The sequence below is a fragment of the Lepisosteus platostomus genome, chromosome 17 (assembly GCF_059453375.1).
Source record: "Lepisosteus platostomus isolate fLepPlt1 chromosome 17, fLepPlt1.hap1, whole genome shotgun sequence".
Classification (NCBI taxonomy): Eukaryota; Metazoa; Chordata; class Actinopteri; order Semionotiformes; family Lepisosteidae; genus Lepisosteus; species Lepisosteus platostomus.
This window is the reverse complement of record NC_142627.1, coordinates 7,775,790-7,792,493: the sequence shown is the minus strand read 5'-3', so window position 1 is coordinate 7,792,493 and position 16,704 is coordinate 7,775,790. Positions and strand designations below refer to the sequence as shown.

Below are 16,704 nucleotides of genomic sequence, written 5' to 3'. Positions count from 1 at the left end.
GTGTGCTCACCGCTACAGCGCGGTATTAAACATGGCAATTGGCGACGGTGTGCTTCTCCCCTGCATGGCCTGAAACGGGCAGGGATGGTAAACCCCCGGCGCCTAGGGAGCCGTGCTGACGGCTGTAGGCTGTTTTTGAAAGGGCAGATGTCGGTGCCGAAGGGGGCTGTGCAGCACGGTGGTGCAAACGGGTGTCCTGCGTGGCCCCCGCCCATGTTTCCCGCGGACGCCCGGGGCGATCCGGTTTTCGGCACCGGGATCAGAGCCGGCGGGCGGGGAGGCTGGGACTCGGGCGGTCAGGCGAACTGTCATCTGCACGCTAAAGGAAGCGCTGCCCTGTGTGTGTGTGTGCATGCATGCGTGTGTGTGTGGGATCTGTGTGCTCGTACAGGGAGCAGGATGCATTCTGCGTTATGCGGCGCTTCCTGACTCACAATGGCGATTTCTTTTTTACATTTTCGGATGCAATTGGCCGAAGAGGAACTGAGGGGGTGAGGCGGGGGGAGTCGCTGAAAGATATTGGCATTTTCGTTGTTTTTGAATCGCCTTGCGTTTTTTGTGGGTTCCAGCTGCCATAAGAGACCACACATCAATAGGAACACCAAGAGATGTTCGCACACCGAAGGGATTTTAAAATCAATTTCGTACGACCGTGCCTTTGAAGATGATGTCAAGGTGTCTGCTGTTGTCAAGTACAGATGAATGGGGACCTTAGGCTGGGCGAATGAGCGGCCGTTTCACGGCACAGACAGCAGAGAAGGTCAGGCTTGATAGGTCTCCCAGTCGTGGTCTGAGCAAAATGTTGAAAACCTCCTGTACATGAGGATGGTTACAAACAAGAAGGCACTGTTTGACCCGTCTAGCCAGTTCAGTTGTCAGTAGCTAATTGATCCAGAGAATCTCATCCAGCTGAAGAGAGTCGGGATACCGGCCTCAACAACATGACTGGGGAGTTTGTTCCAGACACCTCAACAAAGTGCCTTCTGTTTTCTCATTTGTAAATGCACATCCACGTAGTTTGCTCGAAACCTGCTTATCAGGAGAGGCCTGAGGTCTGCCAGCACTAAGCACTAGGGTTTAGCAGTGCAGTGGTTTTGAGACCCAGCGGTGCTCTGTGCCCACTAGGCCATCTTAACTGTTGGACTGAACTTGGCCGACGGCTGCTCTGGCGGCTGGTGGCTCATAGCTGTCTTGTACTGGAAAGTGTGTTGTTCCTTAGCTAGCAGCCCCAAGCACACTGTCCTTGTTTACTGGTAGCTTTTGGCTGGTGGGTCCAGTGTTGCATTACGTAGGTTGTAAGTTGGTTAGAGGACAGGGTGAACCCTGGGTGACCTGTGCCCGTCAGCCGAGGACAGAGCCACAAATCCCAGGGCACCACAGGCAGGATATCAGTGGAAATACTCTGTTTTGACATTTTGTTGGGAACATGTATGTGTTTCTTTCCTCCAGTAAATGATTGGAATAATTCATTGTTAGGGATTCATTTTTTGTCAGCCAAATTGTTTTTTCTTTCTTGGCTGCAGCCTCTGTAGGACAGTCAGGAAGCCCTGTTTGGCTCGTGGGAGTCTTACTTGGCCCATAATATCTTCCGAAACCTTCTCGTCCTTGGCTGTTTTCCTCATTTTAGCTGAGCAGTACAGTAAAAAGAAAAGACTAAGATAAACATTTTGTTACTTTTGAAGATCATCACTTGCTGGTACTTAAACTGAACAGACTGATCCTTTTTAAATTGTAGTTGTCTCTCAATCAGGTGAGACACTGTACATGCTAATAAATGGGCTGGTATTGTGGTAATAATAATAAGCTTCATTTTATATAGCACCTTTAAAGGTGGCTTCTCAAAGCACTTTACAGAACGACAACACCAAAAAAACAAAACACAAGTTATGTACAATATAAAGGCCCAATGAGAGGAGACTGTAGATGGGGGTACTGAATACGGTAGGAGTAAAGGGGAACATAACAGTTAAGTGAAGGCCCTTCTAAAGAAGAAGGTTTTGAGTCTAGATTTGAAACAGTTTAGAGAAAGTGACTGATATGTTGATACATAAAGTACATTGTGTATTGCGGTATCAACACTGTTCGTTTAGCACCATGGTGAGAGTGTCAGTTTTGTCACCATCAGTCGTGCCCTATAATTGCCTTAAAATCATTAGCTTTGCAAACTAAGACTTCTGGCCTGGTTCTAGAAGTAAGATCGGGGTCTGATAAAACTGTAAACTAATGCTGACCAGCGGGCTTCAGGAAATCTTAATTTGTACTTCTGTCTTCTAGAGCTCAACACTTCTAAATTCCTAGAGACAGTCAAGGCTTTGTAATGTGATGACTCAGTGGTTGTCTGCTAATTGCTTATTATTGATCATTTTAAAGGGGTTACTGTTTCTTGTTAAAAATGTGATTACAGTGCCAGAATCATCTAAAGCTTGCGCATAGCATTTGTAAGATACCAGAAATTTAAATTCCAGTGTTTTATAATTATTTTCTGCTAAAGGGTCTCCCACGCTTTTTTGCCTTGATCTGCGCCAAATGAGTAAGACTGTGGTTCCATCTTTAACAGATAGCACAAGTTTAAAAAATATCAACAACCTGAGTACCCTTTTTCATTTTCTGCCTGTTATAATAAAAATATATACCTATAGACTGAGAGCAGCACATTTTGTCTTGCTTTAGTTTTTGAGAAAAAATTTCTGTGTGGAGTCAGCCAAAACTCTGGTAGGCATCTCTTCAAACAACATAAGTCTTCGCCTGTCTTTTCTGAGACTGTGATGACATCTGTCGCTGTTAGTCTCTGCAGTAGTTCCTGAGTAAATCATGGTATTCAGTCTACAGCTGAACAACAGAGGATGCCTTGTCAAACTTACTCATGAAGTACTTCTTTGTCCTGTGGAGCCTTAAGTACACATGGGTCATATTTTCACTTGGAACACAGCTTTCCAGTTGAAAATCTCTGTTGAAGGTCTTTCCAGATGAAGTCTTTATTTCTGAGACCCTGTTTTGTTTTCAATTTTTGATTCCCCGAGCCCTAAGTAAATGACCAGTTCATAGTGTCACAGTGTGCTTGAGAAGAGACGAAAACAAACCACATGAATGCCTGAATAGCTGGGAATGTACGCTTTGGAGACTGTGTATAGCTGTGTATATTAAACATAATGAAACTGATTTACTGCCGGGTAATTTGTAAAGCAAATTAGTCGTGCACGATAAGGCGCGGCCGCCTTTGTTGTTTTCTTAAACGGCAGTGAGTTATGGTTATTGGGGACGGTAGTTCATGGCGATAAAGGGAGTTTTTTCATTCGGAAATCAATACTGACATTGGGATTGGAGAACCCTGTCTCATGGAGGGTCTCCTGTCCCAGCTTTAGACAAGCTGGGTGATTATCAAGAAAAATGGGTAAAGGATTGATCGTACAAATCAATTTAGAGCTTAAACGACAGTTCGTTTACAACCAGGGCACTCATCACTGTCAGAAAATTGCGCTGTATGTGGCGGGAGGTGCAGAGACTTAAGAGTACAAGAGGTATCTGTCTCTTTCATCTTATCCATTCTCCTCCTGCTGTAGAGCACGCTGGCAATATTTCAATCCGAACAGCTGAAAGGGGACAGCTAGAGACCTTAAGCAAACCTGTATAATGTACTGTCTGACATCTAATTATCACCCATGTGGTGCAGCGGTAGGGTCGGTCTAGAGGAGCTAGTCATTGAAGCATTCAAGCCTGTCATAGCCCGCAGAAGGGGACAAGAGCTTTTGAGTTTGAAAGATATTTAATGGACCACTGTTCACCCTGCCATGGCGATCTCATGAAGACAGGTCGAAGGACAAGCACAGTGCTGTGTTTTCTGCTTTTGAAAAAGGAAGTGTGGGATTGTGTATGTTCTCTGGTCATCTTGGCATCCTGTCACGCTGTCTGAAACAAGGGAAGCACTACAGCTTGCAGCCTTCCTGGGGATTGGGAAACCCTCTTGGATTAGTTAATGGTTTACACTGAAACATGCACAGATGGCAGGAGATGATGTGGAGAGCTGAGGCTAAGGCATGCTGTGGCCATTAAGCTATCAGATTCCAGTTCTGATAATGTCGGTCAGTGTGTCAGTCAGGCAGGACTCAGAGGAACTTAATGGTGGAGAGCTGTCGGTTTGCAGAGGGAGGGTCTTTATTAAGCAGATTGTTGTGAGAGCCCTTAATACTGGGACTTTATTGCATAGTTTATGTGCTTTGGTTTGAAATGTTGTCAGAACTTACTTCCCATTAATCCTGACCCCCCCCCCCCCAAATAGAGAACTTTTTGACATCTTAATTTTTGCTGATGTGCATTAAATAGTTAACCCTATTATGTCCAGCATATTGTAAGCTTTGTATTATAATTATGTGACAGTTTTAAAGCACATATTTAAGTTAGATTAGGTCTGTTTTGTTTTTATGTGGACTTGATTAAACAATTAACAGTATAAAATGTTTCCTTCTAATATTTACCATGTTGAAATGTTTGTATTCCCTGCAAGTTCCACTATATGAATTTTAAAACTTCATTGTATGAATGTTTATGTAATGTGGATTAATTATTAAATGATGTTCTCAGCTGTTGTACAGTATAGTTTATTCCATCTCCATTATAAATACCTCCTTCGTTACCTGTGAAGTCATGCAGCAGAATGTGGCCTCAATCCATCTGATTTGTATGCTGTTATTCATCAGTCTCTCTCAAATATTAATTTCAAAACACCCAAAAGGATTGCTGTACAGTCCTGGCTAAAATTTGGCGGAGCAATTAATCCATTGGTTGTTTTTTTGTGACTTCTTGGCCTAAATATTGTCTTCCATTTGTTTACATTTTTATTTTAGTGTTTTACAGAGCCCAGTGCCAACATAAATGTACAATTTCTTTAAAAATGTTTCTATGTTTTTAAGCTCCATGTCAAAATTCCTTGAATTCTTGGAGAGTTCCTTGTGTGTGCTTGTCAGAATCCTTGTTGGTGATCCTTATCTGGGCAGATGAAAGGCCTCAGAGTCCAACAGGAGGTTAACGGGCCTCTATACTGTGCTATAGCTACCAGAACTCCAGTGAAGCCTTTTTCTTAATTATGTATTTTTTACCTTTGTATCCTGTTTTAGGTAATTTGTGATTAAATTAGCACTTGCTTGGCAGTTGCTGTGCTTTGTTTTCAGTCATTGCCTGTGAGATCTTGAGAGCACGTGTTGCTGTTGACCCTGAATGTGACGAACCATGCTAGCCTTGTCATTTTTACATACGTGCTTCGCCCCTGTGGTACAGCACTGTTGTATTCTGTAGCTGAAGTTTTTGCAGCCAGTATGTTGTAAACCAAAAAAACAACACCTAATAACCCTCGTCTCAACGTTTTCAGCATGCTGTTGAGGCAAATACTTTGTTTAGCTGGTGCAAAATTAAACTACATGAAACAAAATGTTTAAGTGGCTCGTAGAGCACGAGAGTGAAGGTATTAAACACTTTTAAAACCCTCCTCTTGAGATGCAGCAGCTTTGACTCCTGCCATTTTTCATTTGACAGAGCTGAACATTTACACTACTACACGACGCTATTAAGTTTCTTTTCTTTATGTTTTATTCTGGGGGATATCACTCTTCTTGTTTATGACGGTAGAGCCGAAATATCGGATCTCTTCTACAGTATGCACGCTGGCACTGTGGTTCCCTTCTCTGTTCTGTTTTGCTTTTCCAGCAGAGCGCCATTCGCACAGCAGGCCTTATGTCTCATTTAGCTATGGCACGTGCAGGAGGAGAGGATCCGTTACATTTGGGTTGCTCTGACTCCCCTGGGAGCCTTGTCTCTTCACTTGTGACTGTCCAGCAACAGTTGCATTGTAAGAGACTCCCTGGTCAGAAGCCAGTGTCCAGTGTAATTGTGCTCTCAGGACTAGCACGTGCATCTGGTTTGCACTGGTGTAATTTTTTTTTTTTTTTTTTTTAGTTGCATATCCAGTGCCATTATTTGATCATTTTTTTTTTTATCTACACTGGACTGATTTCTCTAGCGACATATTTGGATTGTTCTGTACTCACAATCCCCTGTCTCACACAATAGCCATCTTTTAGTTCAACTGAAATTGATGCAACTTGTCATAAGTAGGTTACTCATAAATGTAAAAATGCTCTAGGCTGTGTTTTACTGCTGTGCTGCCTATTGACTTCTTCACAGATTCAGCCTATTTTGCTGGGCTATTTTGTCAGTGAAGCATTTTCATTTTCCACCTTACAAAGGGTCCTATTCAGCTGCACAGGGCTTTAATGCTCATTGATATCCGTTGAAAAACGAGCACCGTGCAAGGTTTAAGGTTTACATTTATTGGATTGTGACCTCATATCGAGGAGATATCCTAATTAGCATTCATAGACAACTCTTTCTTTTAACTAACTGTCTTCATCGATGGGGGGGTTCATTTTATTCTCTGGTATTTAATTAAATTTAATTACAATGATCCCCTGCTGTGCATCTTCAATAAAGGCAGTGATTTGCGATTCACGTGACTGTATCTATTCAAACTGCAGGGAAAAAAGACCCTTGTTCCTGATTTGCAACACTATAAAAAGATAGTTTTTGGTGGGGGCAGAGCAGTGAGAGTAAAGCGTTTTCAGTCATAGGGTGACATTAATGTGTTACAAGTTAACTTGCCGGAGTATTAAAGAGTGTGGAGCAAGTCACAGGCCCTGATTAAGTCAAAACTGCAGGCCTCTTGCAAAGCTTTGAATTACAACCCACAGACTTGATGGAGAGTTTCCGACTGTAGGGAGAGGGAAGAAGCCAATCTCAGACAAGGCACCCCAGGTTTGCAAACTGCTGTGGAACCCGTCAAGGCTCGGGACAGAGCCTGTCGTGCTGGAAAATGATCATCATTTAGCTTCTTCTGCTTTATTTTTTGTTATTTACATTAAACGCTAAATTGTACAATAAATTGTATAATTTGGAAAGTCTAGTGCAGCACAGTAGGCCATACAGTATGCCAGTAAGAAGCTCTTTATTGCGTACACTCCTAAGTTTTACAGATGTGAGTTGGTGTTTTTGGTACCTTTGATAGAGGTCTGTGCCTAAATCAGATAAGAGCATCTGAGAACCGATCTAAACATTTACTGCATACACTCAAGCACGGAGGAGAGACTGGTTCAGTAAGAGTTCATGAGAGAATAAATGAAACTTTAAAGCAATAACAGAGCGGTGATATTAAAATATGCCAGATACAGAGAGGGGTCCTTCGTGGCTTCAAAGATAACCTTGTTTAAAATGTAACACAGATGCTCTTCCAGTACAGCTTTCACAATAGCTGTGATGCTGGCCTATTTGGTTTTTCCAAAGAAACAAAAAGCACTATGCTGGATCAATAGAAATGAGTGGCCATGCGGTCCAAAATATCCTGGTTCACCACGAAAATGTGCTCCGCTACTCCCACTCCCACAGCTTTGCTGTTCAAAACATTCCCTTCGCTCCGAACAGAAACGTTGGCTCACCAGATTTGCTCCAGTACAAAATTAGGTCAGAGCCTATAACTAAAAACAGCCATCTGTCTTTTAATCAGACTTTTTTATGTGTCTTTATCTAGGAGTATTTTGAGGGCAGTGGAATTAAAACTGTCAGAGTAATAGATTTTCAATCCCTCCAAAAATGTGGTTTTCATTACTTCTCAGCTCAGACCTCGGATAACATCAAATCTACCTTGAATTTTTCAGCTTGTGCATCGTTATATTGTTCAAAACAACATTTTTTAAAGAGTAAATATTTATCCTGCATAAATCCATGTAACATGATTTTGTTATCCATGTATAGTTTCTTAATTTTGCATTTTTATTTAATTTGTAATCTTAACTAAAAAAAGGAATATCAATGGGTTTTTGGTTCACTGCTTGCCGCACCCGGTTCAGAACAAAATGTACTGGTTTGTTCTACAGCACAATCAAGATGAGACTTCTGGAAACACTTTTTACATTTGGATTGCTTAAGTGACACCATGTTTCAAGTGTGGAGTTCCATTTGGCAATGGGATAGCTGTTCAGCAAAAGTGCTGTAAGTGCGCTGTTACAACAGCTCCAGCTCCTTGGTGTAAGTCTGGCCAGTGATTGGGAAGGCTTTAACATGGTTTTTAGGCCATAATGGGAGATGACAAAATGAGCTAACTGTTCATTAACCTTCCTGACATGCGTTCTGTCATTTAGAGACCCATCTGAAGCTATCTGTAATGAATATGGATTCATTATGATCCGAGCTTAATTGAAATTGGACATAATGACTTGCATAAATTAAAATAAATCTCTTTCTTGCTGTTGTTTTCCTGATCTCATTTCCTTTTACTGTAACTCGCGTCTGTCTTTTCTTTGGTGTCCTCAAAATGTTGATGTAAAGGCCATGCTTGTTTTAACATTGGTTACAGGTTAAGGTAAAATGTTGTCAAAGTGTTATTTGCACAGAAAGATCCTATGGAAGTTTCCTTCTTCCCCTATTTTAAATACATTTTTTTTTAATCTCTGTTCAACAACTGTAGTGAAATTATATTGTGTTAATACTGACCATCTTTCTTCTTTCAGAAATCTTAATGCTTCTGTTCAAAGAACAAACAAGAAAGTGAACAACGATACGACTCTCAGGATACAAAATTTGTCTATACTAGTGCGCCAGATCAAATCGTACTACCAGGTGAGTGGACGATTAATTCCCTGTTTAACTCATCAGTATTGAAGCCCTGGTTTACTGGGCGGGGCACTAAAGATTTATTACTATAGCTTAATAGGCCGATGTTTTTGATGTTCCGAGCGACTTGCAGAGGTTGCAATTATCCCTTTTTGTCATGCAGACCATGGGTTTATAGGCCTGGGTTTACTGTAGGGACTTTGGCTCAGTGGTACAGCAGCAACATCTGCACCTGGGATTTGAGCCCACAGTGCTCCAGTCGCGAGTCCAGAGACCAAACCACTTCCAGGGTTCATTCTTCAATGCGACCATTTGATATTTTCAGTGGGTATTATTTGCTATTAAAATTCTATTTTCTAAACATATGCATTTCTTTTTGTCTATCATCAAGGTTTTCAGATGCTGGAGTTTGAAATTCAAGGCCAAGAGCTTTGTTGTTGGTGGAGAGAGAACTGCTTTTTCTGTACACACGCATGCACCCACAGATGTTTGTGGCCTATGTGATGTGGAAATGATAACTCTATCCAAATGTGAGGTTTTAAGAGAATGAGTAATATATGTGTAGCGGAGCTTAGTACCATCGCTGATAAACTGTACAAGCAAAGAAGTCTGCTTGCACATTCAGGAGAAGTGCTTGGTGGGTGGTCGTGCAAAACACATTTTAGAAGTGGTGTATTTCCCTCTCGTAGTCATGCTTGAAGTCTTCTGTTTACACATAAGACGGTTGTCCCCAGGATCAAGATGTGAGGAGACAAATGAGGTCTGTTTTTAGCCAGTGGATCTGGTCTCCCCTTGTTCTTGCTTCTGGTTTTCATTTGAGGTTCAGTAATGTAAGATTTGCATGATTTGCAATATAAAAAACAAAGACATTTGGGGGAAATTAAAATCTGCTCGCTTTTTCCTCCTTTCTGTTCAAAACCAGGAATCTTTACAGGCTACGGCAGAGATTAAATTATTTCACAGTTTGTTTGCTGCAGTCTACACTAAATAATGCAACCAAATTTCAACTACATGCTGAATTACTATAAAAAAAGCTATAAAAGCCCACTATGATTGCTTTGTTATAAATGACAACACTTCATTTTGGCACTGGACTGCCGTAATTGGGGCACTTAAATAATGCTTTTGTTTGCTTGACCTTAATTTGGTATTATAAATATAATTATCACTGATTGAAATAGGGGATGTCAACCCATTTCATTATGTAAGTGGTCGCAAGCCACAGTTGACCATTTTCAATTTGCTGGAGTAATAGAAGTCTTTCACCTGATGTGGGACAGCATTGTGCGTGTGACCTGGGCAGCTCTCGAACAGATTGCATCCTGTCTGGTCTGCAGTGTTGCGGAGGACAGAGATAAAGTGAGGGCCGCGCTGTGAAAGCATGCTGCTGTGGCTTTAAAGCCCCCTGGGGTGGTGATCAGGTTGCATGAACATCTGGCCATCAGCCTGTACCAGTGGCATCCTGTCCCACAGCGGCAGTCACATTTGACTGTCCTTCTGCTACGGCTGTGGCGCCCTGCTAATTGTGGGGGGGGCTGGACCACAAGTGTGCACAGGAGTGCTCTCAGCTCCAAGAACAGCGTTTCATAGGGCTTTCAAGTTCAGATTTTTATGTGACAAAATTAGTCCTGAATGGCACCATGGGCATATAACATGCTATATACCATGTACCTCTGTACCACACATTGTGAGCAAATCCTATAAAAACCCTCTTAAATATATTCTTTTATGAACCAACGTTATATGTAAATTTCTCTGTTTGTTTTAAAAGGTATTCATTGTGTTGTAGCCACGGTGATTACGATTTAAGCCTTTCACGTGGTAAATATGTGTTCTTTCACAACCCTAAAGGATCTGGTCATCTTTTTCACTTTGATGTGTATAAATTAATGTACTGTTTCTGAGCATGGAAGTGCATGTTAAATCCCCGGACCTTCTCCTGATTGTCTGTATAAAAGCCTGGCAGCCTGTCCTGCTGTGTGGTGATCGTCTGTGGCTCCCTCTTGCACCCTGTCCCCTCTGCAGCAGCTGGTCCTCCAGTAACTTTCCACCTTTGCCAAAATTGAATGTTAATTTGCAGAGCAGGTCAAAAAAACATTTGTAATTCTTGTTGTCTTTTGGAAGACTCTGAATTGGTCTGGATTTTAAAATTGTGTTTCAGGTTTCTGATTCTTATTTACATTTATGGGGGGTGTTATGTGAGATTATTTACATGCTGAAGTTAAATAAGGTATTTTGTGTACATCCAAACGTTTATGCAAAACTGCATAAATATTGTGTCTGAAATGCTGCCGTTGCTTTGTTTCACATAGCTGTATATTTTACTAGTACAAGGCTTCACATGAGATTTTAAGATGCTCTGTACTTTTGTAATCTGTTCCATAAAAATATGATTTTCATCATGACAAAATATGAGACTTATAAATTTTTAACATGCGCCATTTATATATTGCTTTCTTATAGGTGTGTTTCCTTGATTGAATAGATGTTCTTTCAGATTGTGGGAGTATTATTAAATGTACCAGAAGCAGTTTCACTCAATCGTAGGAGCTTCAAAATGTGTTCTGCAATGGCTCATAAGACAAAACGCATAGATATGAAACAAGATGAAGTGTTTTGTACTCTTGGCGCAGGTTTAAGTGTCTATATCCTGTTCTCTCTGGTTATGTGTTTCTCATGGTCTTTCTAAAATGGTGCTTAGAATGTAGGATGGCCAGTTAACATCTGTGAGAGAGATGTCTCTTTTTGATGTCTGTGGTTAGTGTGTGCAGCGTGCAAATGTGAACTTTTTAAATTATATATTTGGGATTTTAAGAATTTCAGTCATGATAATTTAGGAGGATGTTTGCATCAGGAAATTGCATTTTTTCTCTTCAACTCTGGGTGCTGGCAAAGATAATTGGGCCTTTGTGCATGTCATTTAACACTCTGAATAATAACTATGACCCATGCATGATTCAGCTTGCTGGAAATAGCCTACTGAGAAGTACAGCTGATTCATGCAAAGGAAAGGAAAAGGAACAAGAGAATATTAATGACTTGTTTGAGTAGATAAAAGGGTTTGAAATAGTAAAAAAGTCAAAACTAGATGGAGTGTTCTTCTGCTTTTTAAAGTGTTAATCTTTTACTTCTCAAAAACTTGCAGTCATGATATTGGATTTAAAGACTCTTCTGGCAGTTAACCCCAGCTAACCCCAGCAGATTAATAGGAAATGCACTGTTGCTCACTAGGCTGGTTCTTTGCAGCCCAGTCAGCTGGACAGGAAACACTGCCCACCCCGGGATCCAGCTCATAAACCACCTCCAGGCCACAGTCAGTTGAATCCAATTTTAATTCTTAATGCCACGCTTTTCTTTTCATCATGGCAGGCAGTATTCAAAACACTTTCCGCAATGCTAGAGTTTTCACACATGATTTGTAATAGCAGAACTAATCTGATCGTTTTAACAAGCAACTAGGAAATCAGTCACATGGATCATGATCTCTTGATGTAATTCAGCAAAGTGAGAGTCTCTTTTTCACCGCCCTCCCTGCTTTCTGAATATTTGCTGTCTGCCTTGGTGCGCGTGTTGTCAAAGCTTGATTGCAAAACATTATACCTAATGACATCAAATCTGATGTTTTGGAAATATTAAGAAATTGTAGATCCACTGCTGTTCTTAGGACAATCTGTCAGGCTCACTGCAGTATGAAATTGTCTGATCCGGTTATAGAATTAAAAGTACTCTGTGTGGAAGCTAGCTAGTCTAAAAATATTAGGGCCCTGTGAAGGTTCACTTTAAATGAGCCTCCGAAAGCAAGATTGACTTTTTAAAGACACTTCATTGTAGTTGGGTGAGAATGGGTTGCCCACACATACCCTCCATTTGAACATCATAGTCACCTCTACAAGAATGTTAATAGTTGGGTAATGGAACAAGCTGTACTCCTATGCTGCCTGTCAGCTTTGATCTCCGAGCCATCTTTGGGCTGCTTGGTGTGCTGTTTTTCTGCATCTGCACCTATTGTTGTTTCAGCATCAGTGCTCTGGAGATTGCTACCAAAAACAGACTGATATCCCAGGTTATCCTGTGATCTCTGCTCCTCCCTCACTAGGAAGAAATTATCCAAAATTAAGATTTTTTTGGAGAGGAAAAGCTCTGAGGCATTAAATCCAGCGCTGATAGTATTGTTCTGAAGATGCATGCATTGGTAATTGAGCACATTAAAGCACTTGAGTGTGTGTGAGATAGACTAGCTGATTTTGGAAATTGTATGTTATGTCACTTTTTGCCAAATGGGTCTTTAAGCAGCCAAGGTTATCTTCAGGGAGATCTGTTTGATCCTGGACAATGAATGGTGTTTGAGAGACAGGAGACCACACACAATACACTGATACTAGGCAGGGAAAAAGGATACCCACAGTGAACTAGACCTGCTCCCTAAATCCAATCTATTCAAGTCTCACCGGACAGTAAAATTAACATATTGTTTTCTGTTAATGGGGTCATGTCCCTTAGATTAAAAACTCTTAAAAAGACTCTTTCTTATTGATTAATTTTTGAACCAGAACCACTCTGAACTTATATTTCTCCCATAGAGCAGCTTGACAGATGATTCGTGGCACTTGACTTGGAGATCTCTCTTAAGAATCTTTCAATTGAAAAAAGCTGAAGCGTGTGGGCTGGCACGGTGCTAGATATCTTCCTGTGCAGCTCTGGAATGGCAGATAAGGGATATGAAGATAGATTTGAAAATAGAGGCCAAGAGCTTCTTTTCTGCTCTAAAGAAGGAAGCCTGAAAAGAATCAGTGTAGGCAAGCAACTCTTATTTTATTATTTGCCTGAGGTCAATAATGCAAATAATGTATTGTCATGAGCTAGTATTTGTATAAAGCACAAGAGAGCACTTGTTGTTCAAAAAGACATCTCACAGGTCATTGTGTCCCATTTCCTAACAGTGTTTATGGACTAATTGCATGCGTGTTGCCCTTTGTTTTGAGTCCAGTAACCCTGCGCCAGGCTTAAGTGAGCAGTTATTATTGTGACACTGAAAGCTTGCTTGTCACTTCAGGATCAGGTTTGGACTGGCAAAGGGTAGCGCATGGTGTTCTGTCGGTATGAGAGGGTGGTCTGGCGGTCTTGCCGTCTCGGCAGCTGTGTTCCTCTGGGGTGAGAGAGGCCTCCACTGACCCCCCAGACAGCCAAGCAAACACTGTAGGAGATCAGCTGAATCGGAAAGAAAATATTTCAGCACAAGCTGTTTCACCAGAGCAGATCTTGATTTCTTCCATATTGTTCCAATGCAGCTGTTAAGAGAATAATTGCCCCCTCAATGACTGATGGGGAAATATGTACTGCTCTAAGCCATGGCTTGACTCGAGTTGTGGCGGTTGTTTTCTTCTGTTTGTGAAGTGTTCCCAGATCCTGGGATTTGTTGTTTTATTTTAAATGGCTAGCTTTTGCAAAGTAAGATATAGTGCAGTATAACTGATGACAGTTTCTTAATTTCAGCCTAAATTGTGAATCTCGGAAATGTTGGAGTATTGTGGAAGTTTTGGAGCAAACCAAGACAGGCTCAGTTGCAGTCTAGACTGCAAGTGAGACACGGCAGATATTTTCTGCTTCAGATAACTAGAGGTTTTGGAAAAACAGAACCACAAGAAGTATGCTGTTTTAAATGTTAACCCACACAGTATTGGAAATGTGGTAAGGCATTTTGCAAAGGAAAAATTACAGCTGGCATTTCACTGTGGAAGATGAGCGGGGAGTTCTGCGACATGAATCAAAAGAACCACTTACTGCCCAGTTTTTTTCTTTTAGTTGTTCAATCAGATAATGTGCATTTTCACAGGTTCCCTACTTTCATTTCATATCTAATTATTAAATAACTTAATTTTACACTGAAGCTGACAGGAATAATCTTGGGACAGAAAGATCTGGTGTGCAGGGAAGTCTAAAAGCTACTAAAATTAAAAACATTTTCTTTACAGTTTCCAAACTGTTTTTTCCAACCTTAAAGCTAGCCTTAGCATCTATTCAACAAATCTTGAGGAATAGGGTCAGGGTAAAGAAAAATATGTTTTGGAAATATTAATGCTGTGTAACACACTCGTCCCTTGAGCAAAAAGTAATGTCTTTGAAATCACATGTAGATTTCTGTCCTGATCTGAGGTTCATGCTGTGCAGACTGTGCAGAGGGAAAGCTAATCCCTCATGTCCTCATACTGGTAATATATTAGTACTGATTTATTAAGGACTATAATCTTCCTTAGTAATTAAGAATCAGGGATAGATCTTACAAACAAGAGCCTCTGTCTTCTGTTTTCATGCCCTGGCTATTTGTAATAACCGCTTACTTCCCTGTTGCCTCTAGTATCTGTGAGGTTTAATTTGTCAGCATGCTCACTATGGCTGTTGTAAACTTGGTATTTTCTCATCCATGTCAAGGAGGAAGGTGTTTGAAATATAAGGTTCGTTGTTTCTAAATGGCTCTCTTCAGAACACACTGTAAATCATATTTTTGTGAAAAGTAATTATTTTTGAATAGTGAATTAAACAAGCAGTCTGTTCTGGGTTGGTGTCAGGTCTCAAGAATTTGAACTGTGAATTGTAGTGTTGTTTAACAGGGTACAAAATGAACTCAAATGCACATTTGCATCATCTATTCTCAATGTATTATCCTTTTATTAAAAGTGCAGATATCGCCATCTTAGATTCTTTTAAAAGAGCTGAATGAAAACAGGCCACGCTGCATGGAAACTCTTAGGTAACTGGAGGTTTTTATTTGGACTGCATAAACTGGTGAACAGTAGCTCATTCTCGGAGAGAAATAGGTCTGGTCTCAAAGGAATTAGGGCTAGTTTCCGGAAATGGGCAAACTTGTGACTCACAATTTGAGCTTTCTGTGTTTTTTGAGCACAAGTTAACAGGCAGAGCTACTTTGAGATCTATTTAAGCTTAAAATTGTCCTATCCCTCCCCACCACTGTAGTAGCTATAATTACTTTTCTAATTTAGTATGTTTTTGTAAGTAAAGTGTACTGTACTATAGGCTGAAGGATGCAGCTTCCTCTGGGTTGAATTAGTAAAAAGCATGTTTGTTCTGGAGGTCTGAGATTTGCTTTGGAAATTACATGAATGTACTATAGTCTGCAAGCACAGTGACTTTCAGTTGTCTTTTGAGTTCAGAAGTACAGAAATTTACTTTTTTGTACAAAACTGGCCTTTGTTTGAGATAGGCCACTTGGAAGTTTTGGCAGAAACTGTTTCTTATTGAGCAGCTTTGTACAGTAACCTTGTGAAAAGCCCCTGCAATGCCAGTGGCCTTGAAAATTATCTTTGCTGGGTGATTTCCAACACCCATTGCACTTTGTGTGTGTAGTCACAGAAAAGTTGTTTTTCCAAACCTTGCAGAATAGAAATGATATGTAATAATATCAATCCTATAATAATTGAGTGAATATCATAAAACATTTGTGAGTTATGCAGTGTGTCTGCATACAACGTGGTATGCAAGGCCGGGCTATCTACAGTACATGGTGGGCATCTTTGGCAGATGAAGGGAAACTGGAGCGCCCCACGAAAACACAGATGTGGGAAGAACATGGAAACCCCAGACACTGGGTACCCCAGAGGCTCGGAAACTGAGCCTCAGCATCCAAGAGCTGTAAGGCAGCATCGCTGTCTCTCACACTAGCATGCTGCGCTGAGCTACAGAAGAAATTGTTCTCAGCTCACGTTCTGAAGGAGGATGAACTGCTTTAATTTGATGCATTGCTCACATGCATCTGATTCACATTGCGCTGCAGACATCTGTGATTTGTGTTGCATGTGCACAATTTTCATGGATGTTCTCTGTGCTTGATCAGACACTACATTTTGTCCTCCTGTTTTGCCTTTGCTTTCTCTTGCTAGTGGATGATTTTTTTTCCCCCTGACTTTTTTCTGTACCAAATGAATAATTAGTTAATAAATAATAACTGCTTTGAGACCCTGGTCCCCTCTCTGTATGGCAATATTAATTTTGCTTTTACACAGTGCACTTCACAAGTCATATGAAATTCATCACAGC

At 40.8% G+C, this 16,704-nt stretch overlaps 1 protein-coding gene across 7 annotated transcripts in view; it reads left to right on the top strand.

Annotated features, from left to right (window-relative positions):
* Nucleotides 1-16,704, top strand: part of ccdc88ab (coiled-coil and HOOK domain protein 88ab) — a 70,152-nt gene that overhangs the window by 1,480 nt on the left and 51,968 nt on the right. For all 7 annotated transcript variants that reach the window (XM_088610282.1, XM_088610280.1, XM_088610278.1 and 4 more), the window contains exon 3: nt 8,550-8,658. In XM_088610282.1, coding sequence (XP_088466408.1) covers nt 8,550-8,658 — 109 coding nt within the window. The remainder of the gene's footprint in view (nt 1-8,549; nt 8,659-16,704) is intronic.